The 27,403-nt window shown below is 54.1% G+C and overlaps 2 protein-coding genes across 11 annotated transcripts in view; one reads left to right on the plus strand and one right to left on the minus strand.

Annotated features, from left to right (window-relative positions):
* Positions 1 to 22: 22 nt before the first annotated feature.
* C2H19orf44 (chromosome 2 C19orf44 homolog) lies at positions 23 to 25,438 on the plus strand. Of its 8 annotated transcripts, none has more exons than XM_040290313.2 (9): positions 23 to 175; positions 3,288 to 4,056; positions 6,217 to 6,619; positions 10,591 to 10,664; positions 11,478 to 11,982; positions 13,273 to 13,368; positions 14,775 to 14,941; positions 16,524 to 16,591; positions 16,719 to 17,036. In XM_040290313.2, exons 2-9 carry the CDS (start codon positions 3,289 to 3,291, stop codon positions 16,768 to 16,770), a joined length of 2,133 nt encoding a protein of 710 aa, XP_040146247.2. In that variant the 5' UTR covers positions 23 to 175; position 3,288; the 3' UTR covers positions 16,771 to 17,036. The 8 variants fall into 8 exon arrangements, with proteins under 8 accessions (XP_040146247.2, XP_040146245.2, XP_077893881.1 ...); XM_040290311.2 differs by lacking the exon at positions 16,719 to 17,036 and adding an exon at positions 20,750 to 25,438 and having other exon boundaries at positions 28 to 175; positions 16,524 to 16,602; XM_078037755.1 differs by lacking the exon at positions 16,719 to 17,036 and adding an exon at positions 24,693 to 25,438 and having other exon boundaries at positions 28 to 175; positions 16,524 to 16,602.
* The window catches only part of Cherp (calcium homeostasis endoplasmic reticulum protein), a 19,654-nt gene continuing 9,229 nt past the window's right edge, over positions 16,979 to 27,403 (minus strand). For all 3 annotated transcript variants that reach the window (XM_078037753.1, XM_078037752.1, XM_040290307.2), the window contains 11 exons: positions 26,876 to 27,119; positions 24,971 to 25,146; positions 22,778 to 23,213; positions 21,546 to 21,784; positions 20,568 to 20,701; positions 19,819 to 19,905; positions 19,428 to 19,571; positions 19,219 to 19,335; positions 18,698 to 18,792; positions 18,205 to 18,390; positions 16,979 to 18,093 (listed from right to left, as the gene is read on the minus strand). In XM_078037753.1, coding sequence (XP_077893879.1) covers positions 18,053 to 18,093; positions 18,205 to 18,390; positions 18,698 to 18,792; positions 19,219 to 19,335; positions 19,428 to 19,571; positions 19,819 to 19,905; positions 20,568 to 20,701; positions 21,546 to 21,784; positions 22,778 to 23,213; positions 24,971 to 25,146; positions 26,876 to 27,119 — 1,899 coding nt within the window. In that variant the 3' untranslated portion in view covers positions 16,979 to 18,052. The remainder of the gene's footprint in view (positions 18,094 to 18,204; positions 18,391 to 18,697; positions 18,793 to 19,218; positions 19,336 to 19,427; positions 19,572 to 19,818; positions 19,906 to 20,567; positions 20,702 to 21,545; positions 21,785 to 22,777; positions 23,214 to 24,970; positions 25,147 to 26,875; positions 27,120 to 27,403) is intronic.

Below are 27,403 nucleotides of genomic sequence, written 5' to 3' on the forward strand. Positions count from 1 at the left end.
CACTCCCATGATGCCCCGCGATTGTGACCCGGGGCCACCCTGCTCGCGGGAGCGCGGTGGCCTGTGGGAAGTGTAGTCTCTTCAGCCCGGCGCGGTTGCCAGGGCAACGGTACCCTGGGGCCGGACGGCGGGGCGGGAGCGTGGCGCCGGGTTCCACCGATAAACCGGCGTGGAAGTAGGTCTGCGGGGCTGGGCGGACGGCGACGGGTGGGCACCCGGCTGGCGAGGGGGGCTGCGAGGAGATGGGGCGCGATCCACGGCTGGGCTGGGCCTGCGGCCGGAGGGTGGCCCCGCGCGCGGCTGCCCTGGGTCCGGAGCCCTGAGCGGGGTCGGATGCGGATGGCCGTGAGGCCGGGAAGAGCGGATAGGCCGAGGCGTCGGTGTTTCCAAGTTTAGTTGTCACAACTTTACGAGGAACTTTCACGTGCCGTGCCGGTCGCCCCGGCCTTGGCGGTCCACCCCGGCGTTCACCCCCGGCAGCTGCTGACCGGCGGCTTTCCTCGGGCGAGGCGCGGGCCTCGGGGCGGCACTTGTTCCTGGTGCCGGGGAGTGTTCCCTCTGCATGGGCCACGGGCCGGCCTTCGCTTGCTCATGAGAGAGCATTGGGCTTCTTGCCACTTTCTCTCTCTTGCAAATAATTCTTACGACCATTTATTTGCATGGGAGTGGAACTGCAGGATCCTATGGTGACTCCAAGTTTAACCCCCCAGAGGAAATGCCAAACTTTTCCAAAGTGATGGCTGCACCGTTTTATAACCCACCACCACCACCAGACTATGAAGATTCAGGTTTCTTTACAGCCTCATCAGCATTTCTTATTGGTTCTGTCTCTGTATATAACCCCCCACCCCAGTACTGGAGATTGAACCCAAAGGCGCTTCTCCCCTGAGCTACATCCTCAGCCCTTTTAAAATTTTTTATTTTGAGACAGGGCCTCCCTAAGCTGCTTAGGGCCTCGCTAAATTGCTGAGGGTGGCCTGGAACTTGCGATTCTCCTGTCTCAGCCTCCGAAGTTGTTGGGTTTATAGGTATGTGCCTCCACACCCGGCTCCCCTTTTAATTGTTTTGAAGCAGGGTGTCCTCAGTTTTCCCAGACTGTTTTTTTCCCCCTGGAACTGGGGATTGAGCCCACAGATGTTTTGCTACTGAGCTATACCCTCAATCCGTTTTATTTTGAGACAGGATCTCACTAAGTCATCAAGGCTGACCTCAAACTTGCAATCCTCCTGTCTTGTCCTCCTGAATCACTGGGATAACAGGCATGTGCCATCCTGCTTGGCATCTTGAACAAAATCTTAAGGGCTGGGTTAAACACTTTTTTGCTACACAGAAAATGCTTGTGCACATTATTTAAAGGTGTAGAAGATATGAGCGTGCCTGATTTAGCAAACAAAAATACAGGGCACACACTTAAATTCCAATTTCAGATAATATTTAGTATAAAAATATTTGGGTCTTTTTTCCTCTAGTGTTGGTGATAAAACTCAAATTCTTGGCAAAGGAGGCATGTACTCTACCATTAAGCTACATTCCCAGAATTATTATTTTTTTTTAATTTTTTTTTATTAACTACACATGACATTACAATGATCTTGGCAATTCATGCCTTTGAAACAATTGGAGTATAATTTCTCATTTTTCTGATTATACAGATTGCAGAATCACACTGGTCATAGAGTCACCTATATACATACAGCAATCATAATGTCTATTCTATTCTGCTGCCATTTTTTTTTTTTTTAAAGACAGAATCTTATTGAGTTGACTAGGTTAGACTTGAACTTGAGATGGTCCTTCCTCAGCCTTCAGAGTTGCTGAGATTATAGGTGTATGTCACCATAAGAATGGCTATGTCATTCTTTTTTTTTAAATATATATATATATATATATATATATATATATTAGTTTTAGGTGGATATAATATCTTTATTTTATTTTTATGTGGTGCTGAGAATTGAACCCAGTGCCTCACGCATGCTAGGCGAGCGCGCTACCACTTGAGCCACATCCCCAGCCCTATGTCATTCTTTTTAAAAAAATATTAACTAATTACTTGAAATTCCACTTTAACTAGGTGTCCAGTATTTAATCTGGCAGTCAAGTAAGATCAGTTTCTAAGTAGACAGGCATGGGAGAAAAGACCTCTTCAGGTGCCAAGGTGAATCAAGAAACATTTTTTAGTGAAAGTTAACACCACATGTCCTTGTGAAGGGTCCCTGTGGCTAGGAGGCATGCTCCTGTGCCTCGTCTCTCTTCGCCTCCTGTATTCCGTGGTCTGTGTGCTATTTACTGGGCCTCACCAGGTCTCTGTGGATGGGTTTGGGTTTGGTGAATGTAAACACTGTGGCCGGTCTCCTTGAATGGGCATCTCTGTGCTGGGAGAGCACCACTGTAGGTACGTTCCCATGTGTGGACTTGGCAGGTCACAGCGCCCATGTGCTTTCCATTTTGATTGCTGTTGCAAAGTTCCTTGCTAATGGGGCAGCAGATACATACAGCTATGGTTTGGTGTGGTTCAAGTGGGTATCCCAGTGGTTCATGTGTTGAAATTTAATCTCCATTGTGAGGTATTTTGAATATTGAGACTGTCTCCAACTATGATGTTCAGAGGTAGTTAGGATTAGGTACAGACACCAAAGTGGAGCCCCCGTGGTTGAAAACTGGTGGGCTTGAAGAGGAGACCAAATGGACTGCAGAGCAGTGGGTGGTGCATTCATCTGTTTTCTGTTGCTATAATAAAATACCTGAGCCTGGATAATCTGTAGAGGAAAGAAATTTATTTAGCTCACAGTTCAGGGGCTGGGAATCCAAGACTGGGCAGCTGCCTGTATGAGGGCCTGTGGTACTTTATAAGAAGGTACAAAACAGAAGAGAATGAGTACATGGAGAAGAGACACAGCATGACGGGTAGGGCTCTTTCTGTCACCACCCACGTCCAAGGGGATGAACCTAGTTCTGCTGGAGCAGCATGAATGTGTGTGTGTGTGTGTGTGTGTGTGTGTGTGTGTGTGTGTGTGTGTGGTGCTGGGGATGGAACTAGGGCCCTTTCACATGCCAGGCAAGTGCTGTAGCACGGAGCTGCCCCCCAGCCCACGTAATCCCTCTCGCTGACCTATTCTCCTGCTCCCAACGCCACCACAGTGGGGGTCTATTTCAGCTTAGTTTCGTGGGGAACAGACCATCCCCAGTCCTCAGCAGGCGGTGTGCTCTGTGGCCAGGGGCGAGCCCTGGACACACGGTACAAACGGGAGGTGTTCTTACCAGCCGCGGTCTGTCTTTCTTCCTAGCATGGCTTTCTTAAGAAAAACCAGCCCACGTGCTCACCGTGTGTTTAGTGACCTCAGTGACATCTCCTCAGAAGATTCAAGGATGGAAGACATCAGAAACTTGAAAGTCAGTAGAAGTTTTACCCAAGCAGCCTCCGGTCAAAGCAGATTTCTAAAAAGAAACCAAACTATCGGCGAGAAACACTTCAACCTGCAAGACAGTGCTGTCCTGGGCAGCGGGGCCCGGCTGACCCTGGGCAGACCCCTCGCCACCGCCTCCAAGATCCGAGCCAGCGCCGCGCTCATGAAGCTGGCCCAGCTGGAAACCAAGATCCGGGGTCGGCAGAGCGCGCCCAGGAGCTGGTCTGACACGGAGTCTGACTCGCGGCTCCTGGAGGACGGTCTTGCCGAGAGCCTGGACAGATCCGCCCCGGGAGCCACCTCGGGCCCTGCCTCGCCACACACCCACAGAACTTTCCAGAAACAAGCCCGTGAAGCCCCCCTCCCCAAGAGCAGTGTGCAGAGTGGGCGGGCCAGCAGGTTCCTGAAGAAGAAACAGCCACCTGCGGGTAGCGCGGCCCCCGAGGCCCAGGCTGGGAAGGAGAGGAATCTTCCAACACCCAGACAGAAAGAGCCTGCTAGGAAATTTGATTCCCCAGACAGCGACGAAGAGGAAATGAAAGAATTGCTAGGAAGCTTGATGGAATCTTCTAGAGGAAAAGAAACAAGCCTGAATCAGAGGTTCACCAGCACTGCCGTCAGTGAGAAGGAGCGCGCGAAACCATCGGCGGTGAGGTTTTCATTTGTTTGTTTGAGTCCCCTCTTTGTCACTGCCACCATGATGTCATAGCATGACTTTTATAGTGAGGTCACCAGAAGCTATTTGAGAGAAGAGCTTGATGAGAAAGGGTAGGGTTTGGGCCAATCGCAAGTATCTGTTGAGGGTCTGCATGGTGCGGGGTGGCGCTCGGGACACTTTGCGCTGTGTTGGTGACCCAGCGTCTGTGCCTGGTGTACACCACGGCACTTTGGGTTATTTGGTTTTGTTTTGGAGACATCTTGCTGTGTTGCCCAGCTGGCCTTGAACTCCTGGGCTCAGGCGGTTGGCCTGCCTCAGCCTCCCGGGGGCTTGGGTCACTCTGTGCCCCTCATCAAACAGCAGCAGGAACCAGTTCTCTGAGGACGTGGAGGAAATCAAACTCCGTTTCTCCTCCTGCCCTCCCATGGCACAGACCGCCTCGCTCTTTCTCCTTTTTTGCATTTCTGGGGTTGGAGCCAGGGTCTCAGGCATGCTGCAGTACCACTGAGCTGCACCCAGCCCCCGGTCGCTTCTGTCACCCCCAAGAGATGTGGAGGCTGCGGTGTGCCAGCCCCCAGGCAGCCCCTCTGCAGCAGACCCCGGGGCTGTCCTCTGGTTCTGTTCAGTTTTTCCTGGAGGTTGCGGCAGGTTGCACAGGTTGGGGGACTCTGCACCCCAGACTGTCTCCCACTTCAGACATCGGTGACAACTTTGTGCCTCTAGAATTTCCACAAATTTGGGTTCCCAGAGCCCCTTCTTTGTGCTTAACTTGCTACAGTGGCTCACAGAACTCAGGAAAACCCATTACTGGTTTATTATAAAGAACATTTTCTTTCCCCCTCTCTTTCCCTCCCTCCCTTCCTTCAGTGCTGGGGATGGACCCCAGGGCCTTGCACAAGGCAAGTGCTCTACCACTGAGCCACAGCTCCTGCAAAGGGTATTTTAAAGGCTACAAATAAACAGATACCCAGGGTGAGGTCGGGAAGGGTCCTGAAGGTGGAGTTGGGGTGCCTGTGGACGAGTTCTTGCTCAGCTTCCTGTTGTCCTCCGTGTGTTCAGCTTTCTGCAAGTTCTCTGCGCCCTGTCCGTTGGGGTTTTATGGAGATTTTATTGCACAAGCATGATTGAAACATAGATAACTGCGCAGAAACCTGAGTAGACAAAAAGGTTAGATCTAAAGTTAAAAGACGGTGGGAGCTAGGCGTGGCACACACCTGTAATCCCGGGTATTCAGGAGGCTGAGGCAGGAGGATCACAAGTTTGAGGCCACCGGCCTCCGCAATTAGACCCTAAGCAACTTAGTGAGATCCTGTCTCAAAAACTAAAAAAGAGCTGGGGATGTGGCTCAGGGTGCAGTGCCCCGAGTTCGTCCCTGGCACCAAGGGGGAGAATTCCACTGCTGAGGGGGACCAGTGTCTTTACCCTTGTGTCTGTTGAATGACTCCTGGGTTGTTTCCGGCTTTGGGCTGTCGTGAACGGTACTGCTGTGAACATGTGCATAGCCCTGTCTGAGTCCCTGTTTCCACCGGCACACCTAGGAGGGGATTGCTGGGCCATACAGTAATTCTGTTTAAATGTTTTTGAGGACCTGCACCGTCTTAGCCCCCTTGGCCCTGTGTGGGTGTGGCATTCCTTCAGGTCTGGGCCAACACTGCGGGTGGTGAGATGTGGTAGAAAGGTGTGCTTCAGCGAGGAGGATCTGCACGCTGGTTGGGTGCTTTTGGCATCCTGGGCTGTCAGAGACTACCTCCTCTTGGGGCTGGAAGAACCTTAGTTTAGAAAATGTGTGCGCTGGATATGGTGGCACATGCCTGTAGTCCCAGCTCCTGGGGATTCAAGGCCAGCCTGGCAACACAGTGAGACCCTGTCCCAAAATAAAAAAAATAAAAATAAAAAAGAGCAAGAGTGATTAACAGTACCTATTTGAAAACCAAGTGACCTTTTTGATTGCCTGTGGCACATTCTCTAATCCCGGTTTCCTCATCTCAATGGGCCTTGACTGGGCTGTGAGGAGAGGGGGAGGGCGCAGAGGTCAAAGCTGAATTGCTGAAGTCCTGGTGTCGCTCCCACCAGCTCACCCTTGTGGCATAGAAGGAGTTAATTTATCACGAGGAGTTTGCTAATTTCGTGTCTTTTCTTTCACCAAAGTAGGGTCAGATCCCTGCCCCGCCCCGAGCCCCTCTGTCCAGAGCGGAGCTGTCCTGCTCAGAGCCTTCCCAGACCCTGGGCCTGTCCAGCCCGCGGTCAGCGCGCCGGGGGTCAGCGCGCCGGGCCCTCCGCAGTACTCGGTCGGGAACCTGCTCCCCGCAGACTCAGGCGGCTCGCGACACAGCCTCCCTCGACACAGCGTCCCACGACACAGCCTCCCACGACACAGCCTCCCTCGACACAGCCTCCCCCGCCTCCTCGATTTCCATCCCCGACGCGGTTTCAAGATCAAAGTCTTCAGCGATGGGTCACATCCAGCTCGCGTCTTCCTCCGGGAGGAGCCGGAGGAGCGAGCCCGGGCCCGGGGGAGCCTCGGACCCCGAAGCCTCCGACGACAGCCTGAACGGTAACCCCTAACCCCGGCTCTACGGAGCCCCCCCGGGCGGGGCGGGGCCAGGGGCGGGGCCAGGGACTGAGCCCCGCCCACCGCCGCTTTCCGGCTCCGCCCCCTTGAACCACGTCTGTTTAAACAACCCTCCGAGCCCAGCCGTGGTCAGTGGGGCAGCTGGGTCGGAATGGCAGACTGACTGAGCAACAAGAGGTCGCACTGAGGGGTCAGGGTCCCAGTCTGGACCGGCTCAGCGCAAGGGGCACCTCGGGGTGTAGGGATGGCCCCTTCTTGCTGGGCCCTCACGTGGTGGGCAGAGCGAGTTCTCTGGTCTCCTCTTGCCCTTATAAGGACACCAATCCCACTTGGGGGTTCTATTCTCCTGACCTCCTCCAAACCCCATTACCTGCCAAGGACCTCACCTCCTCAGACACCTGGCCCCTCAATACCCCTTAGACTTCGCAGGTCAGAAATATTTATTTGGGGAAAAATTGACCTCTATACTGAATATGCAGAGACTTTCCCCCTGTCCTTATACAGTAGACCTTAACACTGTTTACAAGGCATCCACAGTGTGTCCGCGCTCCCAGTGCTTTGGAGGCAATTTAAAGTACCTGCGAGTGTGTGTTTGAGTTCTGAGCAAATACTGGGCCCTTTTCTATAAGGGACGTGATCAGCCAGATTTTGGTTTCCGCAGGATCCTGGAGCCAGTCTCCACACTTCTGAGGGACAGCTGGACCATTGCAGCAGAGCTCAAGTCTTCAACAGAGATTTAGAGGGTGCACAGATGTCCAGCCCTTCCCATCCCAATAACCCTGCCCAATTATGAAGCAGTAACTTGGGGGAACCCTTCTAGAGGCACAGACATCGAAAAGGCAGCTCAGTTCTTTGTCATTGAGCTCCGGCCCTCCAGCCCTTTGTATGTTTTTGAGACAGGGTCTTGCTGAGGCTGGACTCAAACCTGTGATCCTCCTGCCTCAGCCTCCCGAGTCACTGGGATTACAGACATGCACCCCTGCCTCCTTTTTAAATTCAGAAAAGAAAACAAATTTCTAAGTAGTCAAAGTAAACATTTTTGTTACTTCAACATTATTCAACATTATTTTTAATGCTTAAGAGCAGAAGAGGAGGAAAAAAGCTTTGAAGTCAACATTTATTTTTTCCCTCTGAGAGGCTTTATCACCAAATCAAAGTTAAGTAATTATCTCATAAGTGCCCGATGTGTGGCAGAGGGTGCCAGGTGTCATGCTGGCAAGGACAGAACAAACAAGCAAACATATTCCCTGCCCTCCAGGGACCAGCACGGCCATAAGTGGAGTCAGACCAAGACTAATGGGCAAGTCAGGCCTGTGCTTCCAGCCATCTAGGAGGCTGAGGCAGGAGGTTGAGGCAGGAGGCTGGCTTGAGTCTGGGAGTTCAAGGCCAGCCAGGGCAACTTAGTAGGGCCTGTCTCAAAAAATAAATAAATAAATAAATAAGTGGTGGGTAAGTTAAAGTCCCATGACTCAGCAAGCAAAGATCTGCTAGGGTGAGTGGTGAAGCATCCCCAACAAGGGTCTGTCCCTTCCAAGTGGCCCTGCCCAGCCACAGAAAAGCAGGTGTGTTCAAGGCTGTGTGTCTTAGTTTTCTTCTGCTGTAATAGAGAATCACAGACTGGGTAATTTATAGAGAATGGAGGTTCATCCGGCTTATGGTTCTGGAGGCTGGAAGTCCAAGATGCAGGGGCTGCTGCCTGGTGTCTCGCTGCTTCTTTCTGCAGCATCCCAAGGTGGAAGGCCAAGGGAAGCTGAGAGCCAGCAAGCAAGAGGGGGTGGCAGCTGTGGTGCACATTATAACCCCAGCCACTTGGAAGGCTGAGGCAGGAGGATTAAAAGTTTGAGGCCAGCCTCAGCAACTTAGGTCCTGTCTCAAAAATTTAAAAAGGGCTGAGGATGTAGCTCAGTGGTAAGTGCCCCTGGGCTCAATCCCCAGGACCAAAAAAATAAAAAGAAGGTCGGAACTCACTTTTATAATGAACCTACTCCTGAGCTACAGACATGGATGAGGTGGGGTTGCTAGGACCTGATTGCATCTTGAGTGCCAGGTCCCAACACGCTGCATTGGGCATCAGGCACCAACACAGGGATTTGGGGACACGTTCACTGAAGCATCATGGATGTGAGGAAACTCCCTGGAGCCCCTGCAGGGCCCCTCCTGCCAGATGCCACTTGGCATGTACGTTCCTGACTCTGATCCTTAGTCGTACACATGAGGAATCCAGCACGAGGGGCTGGATAGTGAGTGGGGTCCTCAGCTTGTCCCATGTCACCTTCACAGATGAGAAGGTAGGCCTAAGCTGATGCCAGGCCCCGGGTTCCTGCCTCCTGCCATCTGTCCTTCTGCTCTTTCCCTTTGGTGGTGGTCTCCCCTGGTGGCCAAGTGTCTCCTTCTGTCCTTCAGCTGCAGCCTTGAGGGACATAGTGGGGGACGGTGAGTCCACGTTTGGTGGACGACCAGCCTCCCCTCCAGCAAGCTGTGCCATCTCAGGCTATTTGGGCCTCAGTCTCCTCGTCTGTAAAACGGGCATCAGTGAAGTGGTCCACGTGAAGCCCCTCGGCTGGTGCTGCCTCACAGCGGTGCCTGTGAGAGTCGGCTGCGGTGACCATATGGGCACCCAGTGCCACTGCTGTCCCCGAGTGCAAGTCTCAGACACCCGATGCTGCCTTTTCCCCTGACCACCCGGAGGTCTTAGTTCACAGGCTTTGTCTCCTAAAACGTGGTGACGCAGGTCTTTGTACCCACCTGAGTGGCCTTGCTGGGGGAGTCAGGAGGGTTGCCGCCCCTGGGCTGGAGCCAGGGCCTTTGCCCGGGGCTGTGGCCAAGCCCCTGCCCTCTGTCTCCCTGGGCCTTTCGCTGGCTGTCAGGTGAGAACTTGGGCACTCGGGGCCACATCTCACCTGGGCCTGAGGGCCCTTCCTCCACTGCCAGGCTGCCCCTTGCTGTCCAGCCCTCACACCGCGGCATTTTTGTCACCAGTTCCCTGAGGTGCCTTACGTCATCTGCTCTGTCTAGACTGGGGGCCTGGAAGCCCCTTGTCTGTTTTTATAGTTTATCAGAACGATCCACGCCCTTAGGTGACACATAATCTGTGACTGCTTTCACACTCTTCTGGCTGAGTAGAGTTGTCCCTTGGTACCTGCAGAGGGTTGGTTCAGGACCCTACAGATATTCCAGTCCCTTCTGTCAGAGGGATGGGAGGAACCTCCGCACATCCTCCTGCACACTGAGCCACTGCGGGAGGACTTGGGCCTGAACGGTGTAAATGCTGTGCAATACTTGATACAGTGCATTGTTTTCTTTCATTTTTTTGGGGGGCGGGGTGTAAGGGATTGAACCCAGGGGCGCTTGGCCACTGAGCCAGGTTTTACTTTTTCTGTTGTAGTTGTGGATGGACAGAATGTCTTTATTTTGTTTGTTTATTTTTACGTGGTGCTGAGGATTGACCCCAGGGCCTCACACATGCTAGGCAAGTGCTCTGCCACTCAGCCCCAGCCCCAGCCCCAGCCCCCTTTCTATTTTTTATTTGGAGACAGGGTCTTGCTGAATTGTTTAGGGCTTTGCTAAGTTGCTGAGGCTGGCTTTGAACTCGAGATCCTCCTGCCTCAGCCTTCTGAGCCTCTGGGTTACAGGTGTGGGCCACTGCGCCCAGCAACTGTATTGTTTTAGGATTAATAACAAGAAAAAAGTCCATGTGCGGGATAAATGCATCCCCCAGATACGTTGATCTGACTTCCATGGACTCCAAGCTGCAGAACCCACAGATACAGAGGGCCAACTGCAGTCACAGCTGTACCCCCAAAACTGAGCGTATTTCTCCTGTAGCCCCTTAGAGAAAAGCTGCTGACCCTGTGCTGCGAGTCGAGGTCAGGGACTGAATGTCTTCGTGCTTCCTAAGCATTTGTGGAGTGAATGAAGGAGTCAACGCTGTCTTACTAATTTTTAAATTACAGATTTTAGAATCAATATTTTATCCCTTGATGATCTGTCTCCGGCCGTCAGTGAGCGATCAGACTTGGAACAGAAAGTAAGTACGTTGGAGTTATTTTATTTATTTATTTATTTTATTTATTTAGTTTTTTGTGGTGCTGGGGAGGGAACCCAGGGCCTCAGGATTGCTCGATGATTGCTCTACCACTGAGCCGCAGCCCCCGGCCGTGGTCCTTCTAGATTGTAGAAAGTCTGGATGGGAGGTTTTGTTTAGGCCAGTGGTCCTGCGTGCGGCACGTTGGCACACCTGGGGACACTTTGGTGGTTAGGATTGGGGAGCAGGGGGTGGATGCTGGGAGGTACTCAGAGTCTTGGAGAGCACAGAACCTTCTGGCCCCAGGTGTCAGGTCATGGCAGTCCAGGGACTCTGGTGTTGGCCGTAACAAGCCCAGCAGGTGAGCAGGTGATCCCAGCCACCCCCGTCAGAGCACCCCAGAGTCACGTCCAGGCTGAGGCAGCCCCATGTGTCCTGGTGGTGGTGACTTTCGTGTAACCACCTGCACGATCAAAAGCACATCTCCATGATACGTGGGATGCCATGACGTTTCCCATGTGTGCCACCTGAACATGTCCCACGTCATGAGGCTTGTGACTCTCACCCTTTAGAAAACCCTGCGCTAAACATCTCTGGGGTCCTGGGGTGGGGTGCACTCCATGTCGTGCTCAGCACGCCGAGGCCCTGGGTTCCATCCTCGGCATCCCCTGGGCAAGGGTTCCATCCTTGACACCCCCCCAACTCCAGGGGGACCAGGGTACCCTCCCAGGGGGACAGCTGAGGTGTCCTGCTCACGCAGATGTGGTATCCTTAGAAGACTCACTTTCCAGTGACCTCTGCCATCCTTCGTTTTAGGAAGGTGCCACTCAGAGGGCGAGAGCGCCAGGCAGGAGCCGCCCCGACCAGACACCTGCCGCACTGGACGCACCGAGCCATGCCCTGCCCATGGGCTCAGCATTTCAGGGGAAGGCCACCTCTGTGGTTGGGGACGAGGGCCTCCCCACTGAAAGTGAGGTCTCAGAGCGTCTGAGTGCCAGCCTGGCCTCTGCCGCCCAGCAGGACAGTGTGTCCAGCGCCAAGCCGTCATCCGAGACGCCCACAGAGGACAGCGTGGGCTCGGCGTATTCGGAAGATTTTGAAAGCCCGCCGAGTCCCCCGGCCTCCGAGCCGACGGCTCCTTCCGAGGCAGCTCTGGACGGAACACTGGCCACCGTGTCGGAATGCTGGAGGAGTCTGAGGACAGACACCCCCAAACCGCCCAGGGCTAGGAAGAAGGGCGGCCAGGGCGTGGAGAGGGTCAGCGTGAGGGAAACGGCCGTGCAGACCCTGGACCCGGCCCTCACCTACCAGTGGACCAAGGGTGAGTGGGGCCGCCTTTGGGGACCTGGGTGGCCAGGACAGGTGCTGGGGAGTGACCTCTGGCTTCCCGGGAAGCACGTGGAGAGCCGGGTTGCTGGGATCTGGCTCTTGGCATCAGCCAGCTTCTAGGTGGGGGCTTGGCACCCGCTCCCCTTTCCTAGATGAGGGGCAGCTGCCCTGGGGGTTTCCAGTGTCTCCCCAGCTCTGAGGCGTACAGGAACCTTCCAGAACCAGACACCACGCAGCCCTTCCTAACCAGGCAGTTCTGTCACTAGAGGCAGTTCTGGTGCTGGGACCGGGGGACACAGTGCTCCGGGCATCTGCTGGGCGGAGGCCAGGGTGCTGCTCAGCATCCTCCAGCACCCAGGACGCCCAGTCCAGGGAGTGGGGAAGCCCCGGCCAGGAAGGGTGCCACCAGCCTGTGTCCCTCCAGGATCTGCCTCCAGCTCCAAGGGCCTCTGGGCGCCGGCTCAGGGTTAGCGGCTCTGAACTCCGTGCTCCCAGCTCTCGGCTGCACCCTCGTGGCCGGCTCGCTCCTGCTCTCACCGTTTCTACTCTGTGCTTTACAATGTCGGGAAGGGACACTGCTCCTCACCCAGTGTGACTTTCCAGGCGCTTCTCATTCCCGGTTTCAGGCTGGCTCTTCCTGTTAATACCCTGCTTCCTTTCCTGATCTAGATGGCCGTCTACACTGGCTCCTCCCTGAGCTGCGCACCCAGTCCTTCTGTTTTTTGGACAGGGTCTAAGAGGCTGAGGCTGGCCTTGAACTTGCAGTCTTCCTGCCTCAGTCTCCTGAGTCATGAAAACATGTGTAAACCCGGGGTCCGGGACTCAGGGACCTTTGTGTCCCCGCCGTGTCCACGAGCAGTGTCTGATCACATAGCCAGTGGGGGACACTTCTGTCCATACTTGTGGCAATTGAGATGCTACTAGAAGAGTTAGGGGACTGTTTTGCTGGGCTGGGCCTGAGGGCGAGAAGGGAGAGGAAAGGCGGTCTCTGGGAAGCTGGCTGGGCAGCGTGCAGGGCACACATTCTTGAGTCACTAGACCACCTGGTGGAAGACAGGCCGGCATGATGGACACCTCCAGCCACTATGAGCTGCAGTGGTCACGTCAACCAGTGGCTCCTTTGTTGAACCACTGAAAAAGCTTTGGGAAAAACTTAGAGAAAGATTCTAAAAGCAAGCACGTGGCCATCGTGTTAGATAGAGGAGGATGGGTGCGTGGGCTACACTTCGGTTGCAATCCCAGGCCTCGTCACTCACTCCTTTCCTCTTTGTGCTTGGGACAGCGGCCGGGATGGCGGCCATTGGGCCTGCCCTCGGGAGTTCCTATGTCGACCCAGTGCCCATTGCCAGCCACGTCGTCAGTGCCGATGCCTTAGAAGGTAGGAGCCTGGTTGGGGTCCTTCCTGGGGAGCCTGGTTGGGGTCCTTCCTGGGGAGCGGGTGCATCTCTTGGAGGTGTTTCACTTCTTTAATGCTGGGTTCAAGAATCCATGGGTGGAATTATTTCAGTGGTTCGAAGGATCCCCAATGGCAGCCTGAGGGTGTCTGCGAACCTTCTGTCACCTGCAAAAGGACACCCATGTCCACCAGGCAGCCTAAAGGCAATTCACTGCGCTGGGTGCGGCTCAGGGGAGGAACACTGGCCTAGCAGGTGCGCGGCCCTGGGTGCCATCCCCAGCGCCATCAAAACACCTGCCCTCAATAATTCCCCCCAGCTCACCCCTTCTGCCCCAGCAGATGCTTTTATTTGAATTCTGTTTGAGCTTTTTGCACATATTTAGTTTTATCCCCTAAAGACACCGGCCAGTGCTGAGTCACAGCAGCAGGACATGGCCTTTGCGTCCTGGGCTGAGACAGGAGTCCTTGTGGTCTGGGAAGAGTGTTAGCCTCCTGGAGGTGAGGAAGGTGCCCCAGAAGGTCCAGTTCAGACCTGCCACAGAGACCTTACACACACACACACACACACACACACACACACACACGTATATTTTTGGTACGAGGATTGAACCCAGGGGCACTGGACCACTGAGCCACATCCCCAGTCCTTTTGTAAATATCTTATTTAGAGACAGGGTCTGACTGAGTTCTGAGGCTGCCTTTGAGTTTGCTGTCCTCCTGCCCCAGCCTCCCGAGCTGCTGACGTTCCAGGCGTGGCCACTGCTCAGCAGTCTTAATACTAAATAAACAGCAGAATTCTTGTTTTTTATCAGATTTAATATTTTTAGTTAAATGTCAGTTTTTTTTGTTTTGTGGTGCTGGGGGTGGAACCCAGGGCCTTGTACTTGCTAAGCAAGTGTCCTACCCGAGCTACAAACCCAGCCCCAATTTTTAAAAAAATATTTTTTAGTTGTCAATGGTCCTTTATTTTACTTATTTATATGCAGGTCTGAGAATTAAACCCAGGGCCTCACACGTGCTAGTCAAGTGCTCTACCACTGAGCCCCAGCCCCAGCCTTAGCCCCAACTTTTTAATTTAAAATTTTATTTATATTTTCAGAAAATGTGTTTTTAGCTAGGCACAGTGGCACACACCTTGGTCCCAGCCACTCAGGAGGCTGAGGCAGGAGCATCAGGTGAGCACAGGAGTTTGAGCCCAGACTGGGCAACAGAGAGACTAGCTCTTAATATTAATAAACTTTAAGTGTGACATCCACACACACTGTCACAGTGTAACAGAATGGAGACGGGAGTGGCAGTGGTCTCTCCAGGAGCAGCCCCACAGTGCCAAGTGCAGGGGCTGCAGGGCTGGGGTCCCTGGAGAGCTGCTGAGTAACGAGGGGGTGCAGTCCTGACAGCCTACAGCCCTGCGGTGCTGGCGCTCAACGACATGCTGAAGCAGCAGCTGAACCTGACGCAGCAGTTCATCGCCGCCAGCCGCCACCTGCACCTCTCCCTCCTGAGGTCCATGGAAGGGGACTCGTTCCACTACCACTCCCTGGAGGAAGCCAAAGAGGTGATGGCAGAGAGAGGGGGCGGAGTGGGCGGGGCCAGGGCCACCCGTGGGAACCTGTCCCTCAGGTTCTGGTGCATGGCCCCCTGCTGCAGGGATGTGGTTGGGCTGTCACCTTCTGCTACTGTCACTTCTCCTTGTCCTGTGATGAGCTGTGTATTATACAGTAAGCCTGAGTCTAATGGGGCTGTGTGGCCTCAGACCAAAGGGGACCTGCCCTGTGGGGCCCTGCCCTCTCCCCAGACCCTGAGTGCTGCCCGAGGTGGTTCCTGAAGGCACCGGACTTCCTCCACCGTCCCCTGGGCTGCAGCTCGAGAGACGCCCTCACCTCCCTTTTTCCTCTTGAAAAGCTCAATTTCCTTCTGCTAACCAGAATATATGAGCTCGTTTGATTAAAATTCCATCGGGGGCTGCGGCTGGCTCAGCGGCAGAGCGCTTGCCTGGCATGTGGAGGCCAGGTTGGAGCCTCAGCACCGCATAACAATAAATAAAATAAAGGCTTGTGTCCAACTGCCACTAAACAGAATGTAAAAAAAAAAATTCTATTGAGGTATTAATTTACCGTCCTCCATAATCTCAAAGATAACTATTGCCAGCGTGATAGACTTCCATTTTTTTCTGTGCAAAGTGTGAACTATTTAAAGTATTTAAAGAAACAGTGTCATCCTGTATGTGCTGTTCTATTTTTCATTCATTCTATATACAAAATATTTCAGCACATTGTTTCCAAAAAAAAATTTTAAAAACAGTCATAAAGCCACTAACCCTAAAACTGGATTTGCTCTGTATCATGGAAGACCCAGTGTTCAGATCTCCACTTGTCATGTTGAAGTTGCACATTTTATCCCCCTTGTAAGTTCACTTCTTAATCTACTTGTTGGTGCCGGTGGAGCCCAGTGTCTGGCGCGTGCTGAGCGCTTGCTCTGCACTGAAGCCTACACACCGAGATGGTCCCGTGTCTTTTTTCGGAAGTGTCTCTCTAGAGCCTGTTCTTAACCTGAGCAGCAGAATCCCTGCAGGGTGAGAGCAGCTGCTGGGCCCACTTGGGGCAGGACGGGTGTGTCTCCCGAGTGTCCTGTGATGCAGGCAGCCAGCTGGCTGGGGACCCACTCTGAGAAACGCTGCTCTGCAGGCCATCCGCCCCCTTGCCGTCATCCATGGAAGGAAACAGGTCATCTGACCTGCGCTCATTCTGGACATTGCTGAGGGCACCCTTGGGGCCCTGTAACTCACTCTCTGCTGGCCGTGATTAGCCAGCCCTCAGCTGAGGCGACCTGGCCACGTCACCTGTGTCAGTCCGCCACAGCTCCTGCCGACCGTGTCCTAAACGTGGCACCCAGGTCCTCCTTGACTGCTCTGAGGCTGCCCTTCCCTCTCCAGCCCTGAGCCTGCGGTACCTCCCGGTCTGCACAGCGCCCGGCGCTCCTGTGTACCAGGACCAACCACCTGGCCTCCCCCACCAGCCCTGTTAGACCCTGTTGGGGGTGGGCGCCATGGCCGCGTCTCTTCCCAGCACCCAGCAGCCTCTAGGTGCGTTTTGGGGTGGCAGTGCTGATGGTGTCCCCATCTGTCTCCTACCCAACAGTATATCAGGTGCCACAGGCCCACACCGCTCACCATGGAGGACGCTTTGCGGGAGGTGCAGGAGGAGCTGTAAGTACCAGGTGAGGCTTGAGTTGGGAACACGCACACACGCACACCAGTTTCCAGGTGACATCTGTGGTGGGGCACAGTGTTGGGGTAAAGGCTTGGGATTCACTGGAGGCGAATCCCTGCTCAGAGACCTGCTCAGCACGCTGCTGAGGAAATTGCCCGTCAGCATGAGGACATGATGCAGGACAGTGGGGACGCAGCACAGGCCAGGTACTGGCTTCCTGGTGGGCACAAGGCAGACGGAACCGATGGCACGGGACTGCTGCTCACTAACAAGGACACGAGAACAACTCCTCACAAGACGCCAAGGCCCCCGCTCCACGGGGCCTCATCCAGAACACACCCCTCACTCCACCCACGCTTCTCACTTGCACACGGAGGAGGAGGTCTTTAAAAAAAGGCTTTATTTGAAGGCAAAACAGTAAAATCCACAAGAAATCGTTAACAGCACGAGTTTGTTTTATCCAGAATCAGACACATTTGAACAAGTCACAGCTACGGGAAATCTAGAACAAAATCAGATATTTACCACGTGGGCATGAAAAATTGTGGGAGAAACTGCATCTTACTGAAAAGAATTTTTCAAAAGTACTTCTTTACAAATAAATGGCACCGCACCAAGCTGCCGATGGATCCAGGTGTGGGGGATCCAGGCAGCTTCTGGCAGAGGTGACACTCCTCCTGGCCCCACCTCCCTTTGGGGGTGGGCTGGGGGTATGCAAATGAAATGACAGAGTAGGAAGTACCAGTTGGGAGGTGGCACTCCACACTCAATCTAAATGGGTCCTCGCACGCAAGTGCTGGTGTTGGGTTCCCCTAAGTGACAACCACAAGCAGAGGGGCTACAGATGCCTCCAGGGTGTCATTGCTGACCTGAGGACACCTTAGGTCGTTTGGTTAGAACCTTTTCTTTCTCCAGATAATAGCAAATGGCTAACATTTGAGGAAGAAAAACCAACATACACAACTAAAATAACTGAACTAGGGGCCGGGACACCTCAGAGGAGAGGGGTTTAAAATGATCTTATTGGGGAGCGTCTTAGATCAATACTTTTTCTAAATCAATCGGAATCAAAATGAAAACTCAGGTGAACTCTGCTAATCCAGGAGGTTTTGCTTTTCCTGTTTTAAACTATGAGCAGTGACAGCACCTGGCCTTCGCTTGCCACTACAAGGGCAGCGGGTGGGTGCTGCCCTAGCTGCCCCCTGCTGGTGCCTGGCCTGCCCTCCACACTGCTGCTGTGGAAGGGGCTTAGGTCTGACTCAGGGAAGACGCGCAGCATCCACTCCGTCAGGTGTGAAGAATTCTCATTCAGGGACTGGAGGGTCTTGGGTTTCTTGCTTCGCTGTAAAGGGAAACGCGCTCACGGCCGTGGTGCTGTGGCACCTCCTCCCGGGGTGTGCAGGCGGCGCCTGAGCCCTTCCCACGCCAGTGGCATGGATCTCCTCACTAGGCCCGTGTTAGTCTTCCTTCTCTTCCTTGCGTGCCCCAAACGTGGAGACTGCGTGAGAACCGAGCTGTCACTACGATCTTCCATTGCCAGCAAGCCAGGAAGGTCCCGCCAGCCAGCGCCGCCAGCCACCGGCGCTCCCGGCCCTGGGCTCCTACTTACACTCGTCCCTGGCCTTCATGCGGGCGATGAAGGAGTAGCTCTTATTCCGACGGTAGTTCTCGTAGGGGTCGTCCAGGGCCACGCCCACGCCCTTGTACTGGTCCCACTTATCCCGGACGTCCCCGCCTTTGATGGGGTCCTGGATCCCCTGCTCTTTCACACCAAGGCCGCCAGAGCCACTCCAGCCTGAGAGAGGGGGACACATGTTCAGAGCCCACGCAGGAGGCCTACAGGTGGTGGTGGTGGTGGTGGGGTTGTCAAAAGGGAGGTTGCTTTCGGGAAGGTGACAGACACAAGAGCAGGCAGTATTTACACAGAATGAGGAGCTAATAAAGAAGACCCAGCACCAGCCCGGCTGGCTGGCCACTTCAGAAGTCCTAGCAGTAATCCCCAACTTCCTGTTACTCCTCTCTCCCCATACAAAGAGGACAAGAAAACCCCGTCACCTCCTAGATCCCCAAGTGGCCAAGGGTTGGGGTCTGAGGACACTTACCCATCTTCACCAGCATCTGATGGCCTTTGTTCTCTTCTCCGAGCCTCGAGTCAGGTATAGGAGGCGCTGAGTTAGAACCCAGACCAGCCGAAGAACTAAAATTAAGACAGGTTACATTTTTCAAAAAATACACAAATTTATTGGAATGACAAATACTAGAATATAGTTTGTCGCTCAGATAACTGCTTGCCATCATAAGGTAGACACAGTGTCTCTACTGTTCTTCATCCTCTTCATCTGCCTGATAAAGAGGTTCTCTCAGATGATGACCCTGTCCCTGCTTAGCATCAAAGGCACAAGGTCACACCAAGCCTCTAAAGTGGTCAGAAATAGAGTCCACCTACTGTGCAAGCCTCATCAAGTGTGTGGCTGTGGGGTGGGCAGAGCAGAGGTGCTGCTGCCACTGGGTCAGCACCTGTGGCACCTGTCTGTCTTCTAATGACAAATGATTACACCATGACAGCAAAATACCAGAGGCTCCCAGTGCTCCCTGCAGGGCCCAGTGAGGACAGAGATCTTACGGCGGGGTGGGGCTCCTGGATCTTGAGCGGCGCCTCCTTCCCGGGGAGTATGACTTGGACCTGGAGCGTGACCTGGACCGCGAGCGGCTTCTTGAGGAGCGAGACCTGCTGTGGCTCCTGTGGAGGACAGCACCCTGGGTCAGAGGCTACGGGGACTCGGGTGTGGGCACCCCGCACGGAGGGGCTCGTGTGCTGCAGCTGAGGCCTACCTGGATCTGGAGCGGGAGTAGGAGCGTGAGCAGGAGCGCGACCTGGACCTTGAGTAGGAGCCTGACGACTTGGAGGACCTCGAGTTGGAGCGTGAAGAAGAGCGCCCTCGGCTTTTGGATCTGCTCCGAGACCTGGAGGGGCCGCTGTGGGGAGAGGACTGATGAGCGGAGCCCCAGGAGCCCTGGCCTGCTGGGACCCCAGTTCCTGTGAGACCCAAGAGTCCGCAGCCTCGAACCCAGGCGAGTGCTGTTCCCCAATCCCACTGCTGATCACAGAAGACCCGGCTCCACTCTGCTCAGTGGTGACCACCTGTGGCCAGGGAAGCATGCTGACAGGGGTGCACGTCAAACATGCGGCAGGACAGGCAGACCCACGGCCACCTGGGCTCACCTGTTCCTCTTCTCCTGGCCTTTCCGCCGCCGTGCCCGCATTTTTGCTCGGAAGAACTCATAGAGGCCATTCTGCTCCCAGCCTTCGCTGTAAGACATGGCATTTCCCATGTGACTGCAGACGCCCCCCCCTCAGTCAACTTATGAAAACGTCATCTGGATGACCCCTGCCCCAGGGAGCCCTGGAAGGCTCGTTCCCAAGACACCCCCATGAGCGTGCTGTACAAAGCACCTCAGATATTCCAACAGGGCTGCCCTTTCCCCACCAGGAAGCTTGGCCTGAGCCTGGCTGGACCCAGCCCCACGCCCCTCCACCCTGCGGCCTCCCTGCAGGAGGCACAGGAGCCTGTGGGTGTTGTGGCCAGAGACGAGGCTATCCAGCTCCCTAAGACTGGGCCTGAGGCCACCAGGGCATGGAGTGGTGACTGCACAGGGACATCATGTCTGTGCCACACTGGTGACAATCTCAGGATGGTGCTCTTCTCCTTAGAGATGGCCACATACAACCAGAGTAGATTCGGTGGCGGGGCATGTGCAAGGCCTGGGCTTCATCCCCAACACCCCCCCCCCCCCCAAAAAAAAAAGCAGACTGCCATATCTTCTTACCTGAACAGAAGACCTGGCTCTCAGTCTGTTCCTCAAATGCAATACATTCAGGGGGAAGACAGGCCAGGAGGTGGGGAAGAGGCTCCCTGTCTCTCAGGACCCCCCCCAGCACCTGTCCCGCTGCCCCTTCTCCGGGGCCTGTACCTGTTCCTGGGCCTGTCGTGGGAGGGAGGGCTGTAAAAGGCTTCCACGGCCGCCAGCAGCCTCTCGCTGGGTGGCATGGGGGGCGGAAGGCGGATGTCTTTAGGGTCCAGAGGCTTGTACTCGTGGTCTTCCAGCTGCAGGGAGGACAGTGCTGTGGCTCATGTTCACAAATCCCTCTCCAGGCCACCCAGGGCACGGCAGGGGAGTGACAGCAGCACAGAGGGCCTCACCCAGTCCTGGGAAACCCTGCCCTCAGAGGACTCAGCCACAGGGATCTTGCCTCAGAAAAGTCACTCAGGTGATGTGGCCGCCACCTCAGATGATGCAAAACCACTCAGTTTGTCCAGACATCTGGACCCCAAGTGCCCCACCTGTGGACTGCTACCCTCTGCTCCCAACGGGCTTGCAGCCAGCTCCTCTCCACCCTGTCCAAGCCGTGCTCCGTGTGTCACCCGCTTTATGCTCCAATCCCAGCTTCTGGGAATTTCTGGAGAGAGCCTGGCAGCGCCCCCAGCTGAGCGCTTCGCAGCCAAGTGTGCTGTGCCCGAGCCCCAGCCCGGCTCTTCCTCACAGCCTCAGCTTGCGCTCCAGCCACCCCTCCCGCCAGGACAGCTTGCAGAGATGTCTCCTGAGAAATCCCTATGGCATCAGCCTCTGGACAGGTGGCTTCTGAGGACAGGGACTAAGAGGCAAGAGTGGAGGACCCACACCTCACACATAGCCCGGATGGTTCTCTGTGGCTGCAAAGCCCCCTTGCAGAGGGAAGGGAAGGAAGCGAGTGGATGTGGCCTTGCTCAGGAGCACAGGCACACGCCTCTTCAAGGCAGGAGTGGGAAAGGGGAAGGACGGGCCTGGGAAGGGAGCCTAGCAGCCTTCTGGAGAACATGCTCCCGGTGCTCCGTTCTCAGGCGGGTAAGCAGAGGGGCCCACACAGCAGGTGCTGCCACCTAAGGCAGCCCAGGGCTCCCGAAGTCTTACCTTCACGAGGGGGGCCATCAACCCAGCAGGGAGATCGAAGTAGGGCACATTGGGGACCAGGCTGGGGTCGTCATGGTTGATATGGGGAGGGCCCTGTCTTCGCATGTGGGGGGGCTGCCCATTAAAGCCATGGGGGGGAGGGCCAAAGTCAGGGTGCTGAGGCCCAGCCCAGGGTGGGTGCTCATTGATCCCAGGATGAGGCATGCGGTGGCCAGGGTGGTGGTGAGGGGGTCCCATCTCTGCAAAAAAGAAATTTTGTGTCAGGACTTATTGGTAGCTGAGAGGTACCAGTAAGTCAGGACCACCCAGCTAAGGGGCAAGGAGGCCCAGCTGAGGGAAGGAAATATCAAGGCCATCGAAACCTCAAGACAGCAACGCCCAGGGCTGAATTGTGTCTAACCCACCAACAGTGTGAATACGGGAGTCCTAACCCCAGACCTAACCCAGAAAGTGGCTGTATTGAGAGGCAGGGAGTAGTTATGGAAGCCAGGGCCGTCTCCACCCAGGCGGAGGCTGGGCCGTTACAGAGGCAGTTACTAACAGGAGGTCTTCAGGGTGGACCCTAACCCAACATGACTACTGTCCTTGTAAGAGGAGGTTTCCAGGACACAAGCTCACACTGAGGGGAAGATGCCATTTACAGGCCTGGGAGTGGTCTCAGAAGAAACCAGCCCCGCTAACACCTTGACCTCAGACTGCTGGTCTCCAAAACTGAGGGACAATCAACATCTGTCACAGAAGCTGCTCAGCCCGGGGTCCCTGTTAGAGCTGTCATGGAACACTAACGTGAGCCATGAACACGGGGAGTGCCCCACAGATAAACAAACATCACAAACAGTTTAACAAATAAACATGGAAGTTAGTAGAAATAAAAATTTTTTTAACAAGTAAATGAATGAAAGACTGAGTAAAAGACGACTCTGCCCTAAAGCCAGGAGCTACTTCCCTTTTGGAACCTCACGTCCTCCTGTGCAAACTGCAGTGAGTCCAGGCAAACGTGAGAGCAGGCCCAGGCTTCAGACCTCTAACAGCCAGCCCGGCATGAGGAGGGACTCAAGGTGGCGAGGACAAGGAGCAATCAGACATTTGCAGGCACCGTCTTTGCCTCTCCCACCTCCCTAGGGCCCAGGCTGAGCTCCATGTCAGCTTATGGCCCTCTGCCTGTTACTGTCACTTCGGGGCAGGCCAGGGGTGCGTTTCCCAGGCATTCCCACGGGCACCCTCACACTTACCGGCCGGGAAATCCCCCTGGGGGTAGTCGAAGCGGTGAGGATAGGGTGGCCGCTCAAAGGGATGGCGTGGGGGGAAGTCATCTTGCATGAAGCGAGGTGGGAAGCGGTTGAAGTTGTGGGGGTGTGGTGGCTGGTTGAACTGTGGGTGCTGCTGGTGGGGCGGGAAGGGCCCACGGAAGTGGGGTGGCCGCTGCATGCGGAAGGGTGGCTCGCGCTGGCCCCCACCCCAGGGCGGCTGCTCATGCTGACTGTTCCAGGGACCCTCGAATTGGCTGTTCCAGTTGGGGTCGGGCTGACTGTTCCAAGGCGCGTCACGCTGGCCATTCCAACCAGGGTCCCCACGCTGCTCACCCCACATGCCCTCGTGGCTGTTGTTCCAGGGCGGGCAGTGGGGTGGCCCACCCTGGTGGTGTGGGTAGGGGGGTTGCTCAGGAGGCTGTAAAGCAAAGCACAGATGTGAGCCTCCTGCAAGGTCAGGCCCCAGGGTGCTCAGGAGACACTGGCAGCACCGGCCTCATCCAGTGGCGCCTCAGGCCTGGAGGGCCCAAGCCTGGTGGCAGATCTGCTGCATCTGGGCAGACACCGTCACACCCAGGCCCTCAGGCTCCCAACCACCACACCTGCAATCTCATTCCCATGGCTGCTCCTGGCCACCAAGGCCCACTGCGCATACAGGCAAGACCACCATCCTCTCCCTGCCACTGCTTAGACAAACACCAGCTCCCCCACCCTTCAGGGGTGGTACAGTGACTGTATCAGCATGGCCAGGCCCCAGGTGTCCACGATGGACGTTCTTCATGACACTCCCTCCCTGTTTCACTTTCTCTTTCCCTCCAAGGCCATCACCTGGGGTTGCTGCCCTCAGACCTATCCCAGGACCTGCCTCTGGGCCCTGTGCTGACACAGCAGCCTTCTGCGGCTTGAAGGCAGCAGCTCCAGACTCTGGTGCTCTGACAGCGCCCTAAAGCCAGGATCATAAACTCTGACGGGGGCTGGGGTGCAAATGTACACAGATGAGGCTGGCCAGGCTGCCAAACCCCTTCAAGAGAAAGCAGAAAACCAGATTTTTAAAAATAAATAGCCAAAACATCAACATGAACAACAGAAACAGCAGGGACTATTTCTAAATGCGTGAGACTCCATGTGGGTACCACAAGCCTACATTGATTTCTGTTTCAGTCTTTCGGCACCAGGGATGGAACCAGGGCACTGTCCACTGAGCCAAATGCCCAGGCCTTTTTATGTTTTACTTTTGAGACAGGATCTTGCTAAATCGTTTAGGGCCTCACTAAGTTGCTGAGGCTGAACTTGCAATCCTCCTGCCTCAGATTCTGTACTACCTTATGTAACAGGCGTATGTCACCATGCATGGCACCAACCTTGGACGAACTTGTGTACTGCTGGGTCAAGGCGGAGCCTCAGTGAGCCTGATCTAGTTTGCAGACAAAGGGCCTATTTCCCGCCTACAGAATGGATGAGAGCTGCTCTCTACTCAGGGGGCACCCCCAAAGCTCCCCCACCACACAGCTCAGAGCCAGCACTCAGAGGAGGGAGCAGTCTATGAAGATGTCCTATTTTCTGTGAAGTTAAATCTTTGGTCCTGAAGCTGAGGGTGGGGGCTCAGGCCATGAGCTGTTTCCTTGCCGTCCTTAGGTCCTCCCTGTGGACACACATTCACCTGGGAAGGCCATGCCACATTGAGAAAAAGCAGATATCCAGAGAAGGCCTGGGCTGCATTCAAATGCTCCGTCCAGCTGGATCCAGCGGGACGCAGGGCGTTTCCTGGTCATGCTGTGCCAGGCTACCTTGTCCTGGCCTGAAGGTTCCCAACCCTAAGGAATCTGTTAGCCCCAGGTTGTAGGTTGTTAGCCTACAACCTCCTGAAGTCTGAGGCTCTGACTGTCCCTTTCTTCAGGAAACTACCTATTCCTTTCAGGATGCAAAATGCTGACGCTCCGTGAGTCAAACCAGCTAGAGCAGCTCCTTCCCAGCACTCTCAGGAGAGGAGATCTACATTATGGAGAGGCCCGGATGACGACTGGGATAGAAAAGGGGCCTAGCCAGGGCTGAGCCAGAATCTCACTCCAGCTTCCTCAGAGCTACAAACTGCCCACCGACAGCAGTCTGTCCATCTGCCTGCCATCTCATCAGGCCCCAAGTGTCCACCCTGACCCCCAAAGTTTTATGGAATACCTGCTGTTGGCCCCAAGGAGCAACAGGGTGGGGCTGATCAAACCAAGGGGGCTTGTTAGGCGGAATCTGGTCATGAGGTCCGGGGCCCCGGGGGCCGGCAGCTGCAGGATCCTGGACCCCTCCTGTGCCATCGTACTCTGAAGAGCCCGGCATTTGGATGGGAGGTTTGTTGTCATCTAAAGCCAGGCAAGAAGTGGTCAGAGAAAGCCCTGGTGAGAGGGAGGCTGCCTGACCGGACCCTGATGCCCAACCAGGGTTGGGGTTGACAAGTCTTGCTTCATGATTCCACTGGAGACCATGACCACCTCCCTCTTCCAGGAAGGGGATGAGAGGGAGATTCTGACCTCCCACGTGAGACGTACCCATCTTCTCTACAGCATACGTATCTTACTGTCTCAGCTGTCTTGATTTTAACTTGTAGAATTTTTATCATTGATTTTTAAATTAAATTTCTATGTCTAGTTAAAAGGTCAGTGTTTTTTGTTTTCGTTTTTGGTGGTGCTGGGGTAGAACACAGGGCCTCCTCACAGCTGCTAAGCAAACACTCTGTCACTGGCCTATACTCCCAGTCCTAACTCCATTATTGAGATGGGGCCTCACTATGTTGTCAGGCTGGCTTGAACTCACAGGCATAAGCAATCCTCATGCCTCAGCCTCCTGAATAGCTGAGACTACAAGTAACTTGACAGTCCTAATCCATTATTTTATCACATTTTCCAGTGTAAGCACATTCATATTCCAAGGACAGACCCTACTTGATACGACTTATTCATTCATTCAATTTTAGATGGGGTCTCATTTTACTTATTTATTTAAAAAATATTTTTAGTTGTAGATGGACACAATACCTTTATTTTGTTAAAAAAATTTTTTTCCCACAATACCTTTATTTTATTTATTTTTAATGTGGTGCTGAGGATTGAACCCAGTGCCTCACCCATGCTAGCAAGCGCTCTACACTGACCTGCAACCCCAGCCAGAAGGCTCGGTGTATTTTAAATACAAGTTATGTATCCCTCATCCAAATGCCTGGGACCAAAAGTGACTCAAGACTTCAGAGTTCCCTAGATTCTGGAAGATTTGCAAAGACTTTACCTGCCAAGTATTCTCAATGCTAAAAGCCAAAATCCAAAACATTTTGAATGTTGTGTCAGCACTTAAAAAGCTTCAGATTTTGGAGCATTCTGGATTTCAAATTTTTGGATTAGGGATGCCCTAATCCTAACCTGTACTCTGTTGGATTTCACTTCAGATTTTATTCATATATCTACATCATTGTTCAAAAGTACTTCTAAATTACACATGTAATATGTATAAAAAATTTCTGTATATTTAATGTGTATGTTATTTACATCTAAACACAAACATACATAAAAATAAGTGTTATAGAGCCTGAGATTGTGGCTCAGTGATACAGCACTTGCCTAGTATGTGTGAGGCACTGGGTTTGATTCTCGGCACTACATATAAATAAATAAATGTTAATCAACAATTAATAAAAATTTTAAAAAGTTATGTATAATATACTTACTACGTTATATTAACATATCACGATACATTTAGCTTGTCTTGCTGGGGATGGAATCCAGTGCCTGTGCATGCTAAGCATGAGCACTATCGCCAAGTCACACCCCCAGCCTAGATTGTTTTTAATCCTTGCAGCGTCCCTATTCAGTCCCTATTCCGTTTCTGTTCTCTGGGATAATGTACAGGGAAAGGACTGTTGAACTTTTAACTGTACTACCTGCTCTGAGCTTGTAAACAAATTCAAAGCTGGCCCTAGGAGTGGGCTCAGGACAGCAGAGGCGAAGCTGTGTTTGGAAGGGAAGGGTGCTTTCTGGCCACATTCAGGAGGACCCGGCTCTTGGGCTGTCTCATGAGGCAGGGTTTGAGGGAGCCTCTTACCAGGCTGGGTGGTTGGCGGGATAGCTGGGGCAGGCGCTGGGGCCGGGGGAGGAGCTGGCGGCGGTGGTGTAGCCTTCACTTCGGCTTCCATTTGTGGCATTTGAACCTGCTGCTGCTGCTGCTGCTGCTGCTGAGCCAGGCTGTTGACGAACTCCTCATGCTGCGTCTTGAGGGTTTGAATCTGCTGCTGGAAGGCCAGCTGCACGGGCTGCACCACCGAGGAGTACTCGTTGATGAGGGTGGCCTGGGAGAGAGAGAGCCCCGCACCAAGGATGAGAGCCTTGGAGGTGCTACCTGCTACCACACTTTCTAGAGTTCCCCAGGGACAAATACCTGGAGAGCGGCAAAGCCCAGGATACCTGGAGCAGGCAGGCAGGTGGCTGTCCCATGGAACAATGAAAACATGGCACCGACAACCACAGGCTGTGGTCCAGCCAAAGACTTGGAGACCAGGATTATACTCCAATAGCTTCCTGATAACAGGAAGAAGCACCCACAGCCATGCCCAGGATGGCTACGTGGACACTA

The sequence above is a fragment of the Ictidomys tridecemlineatus genome, chromosome 2 (genome assembly GCF_052094955.1).
Source record: "Ictidomys tridecemlineatus isolate mIctTri1 chromosome 2, mIctTri1.hap1, whole genome shotgun sequence".
Lineage (NCBI taxonomy): Eukaryota > Metazoa > Chordata > Mammalia > Rodentia > Sciuridae > Ictidomys > Ictidomys tridecemlineatus.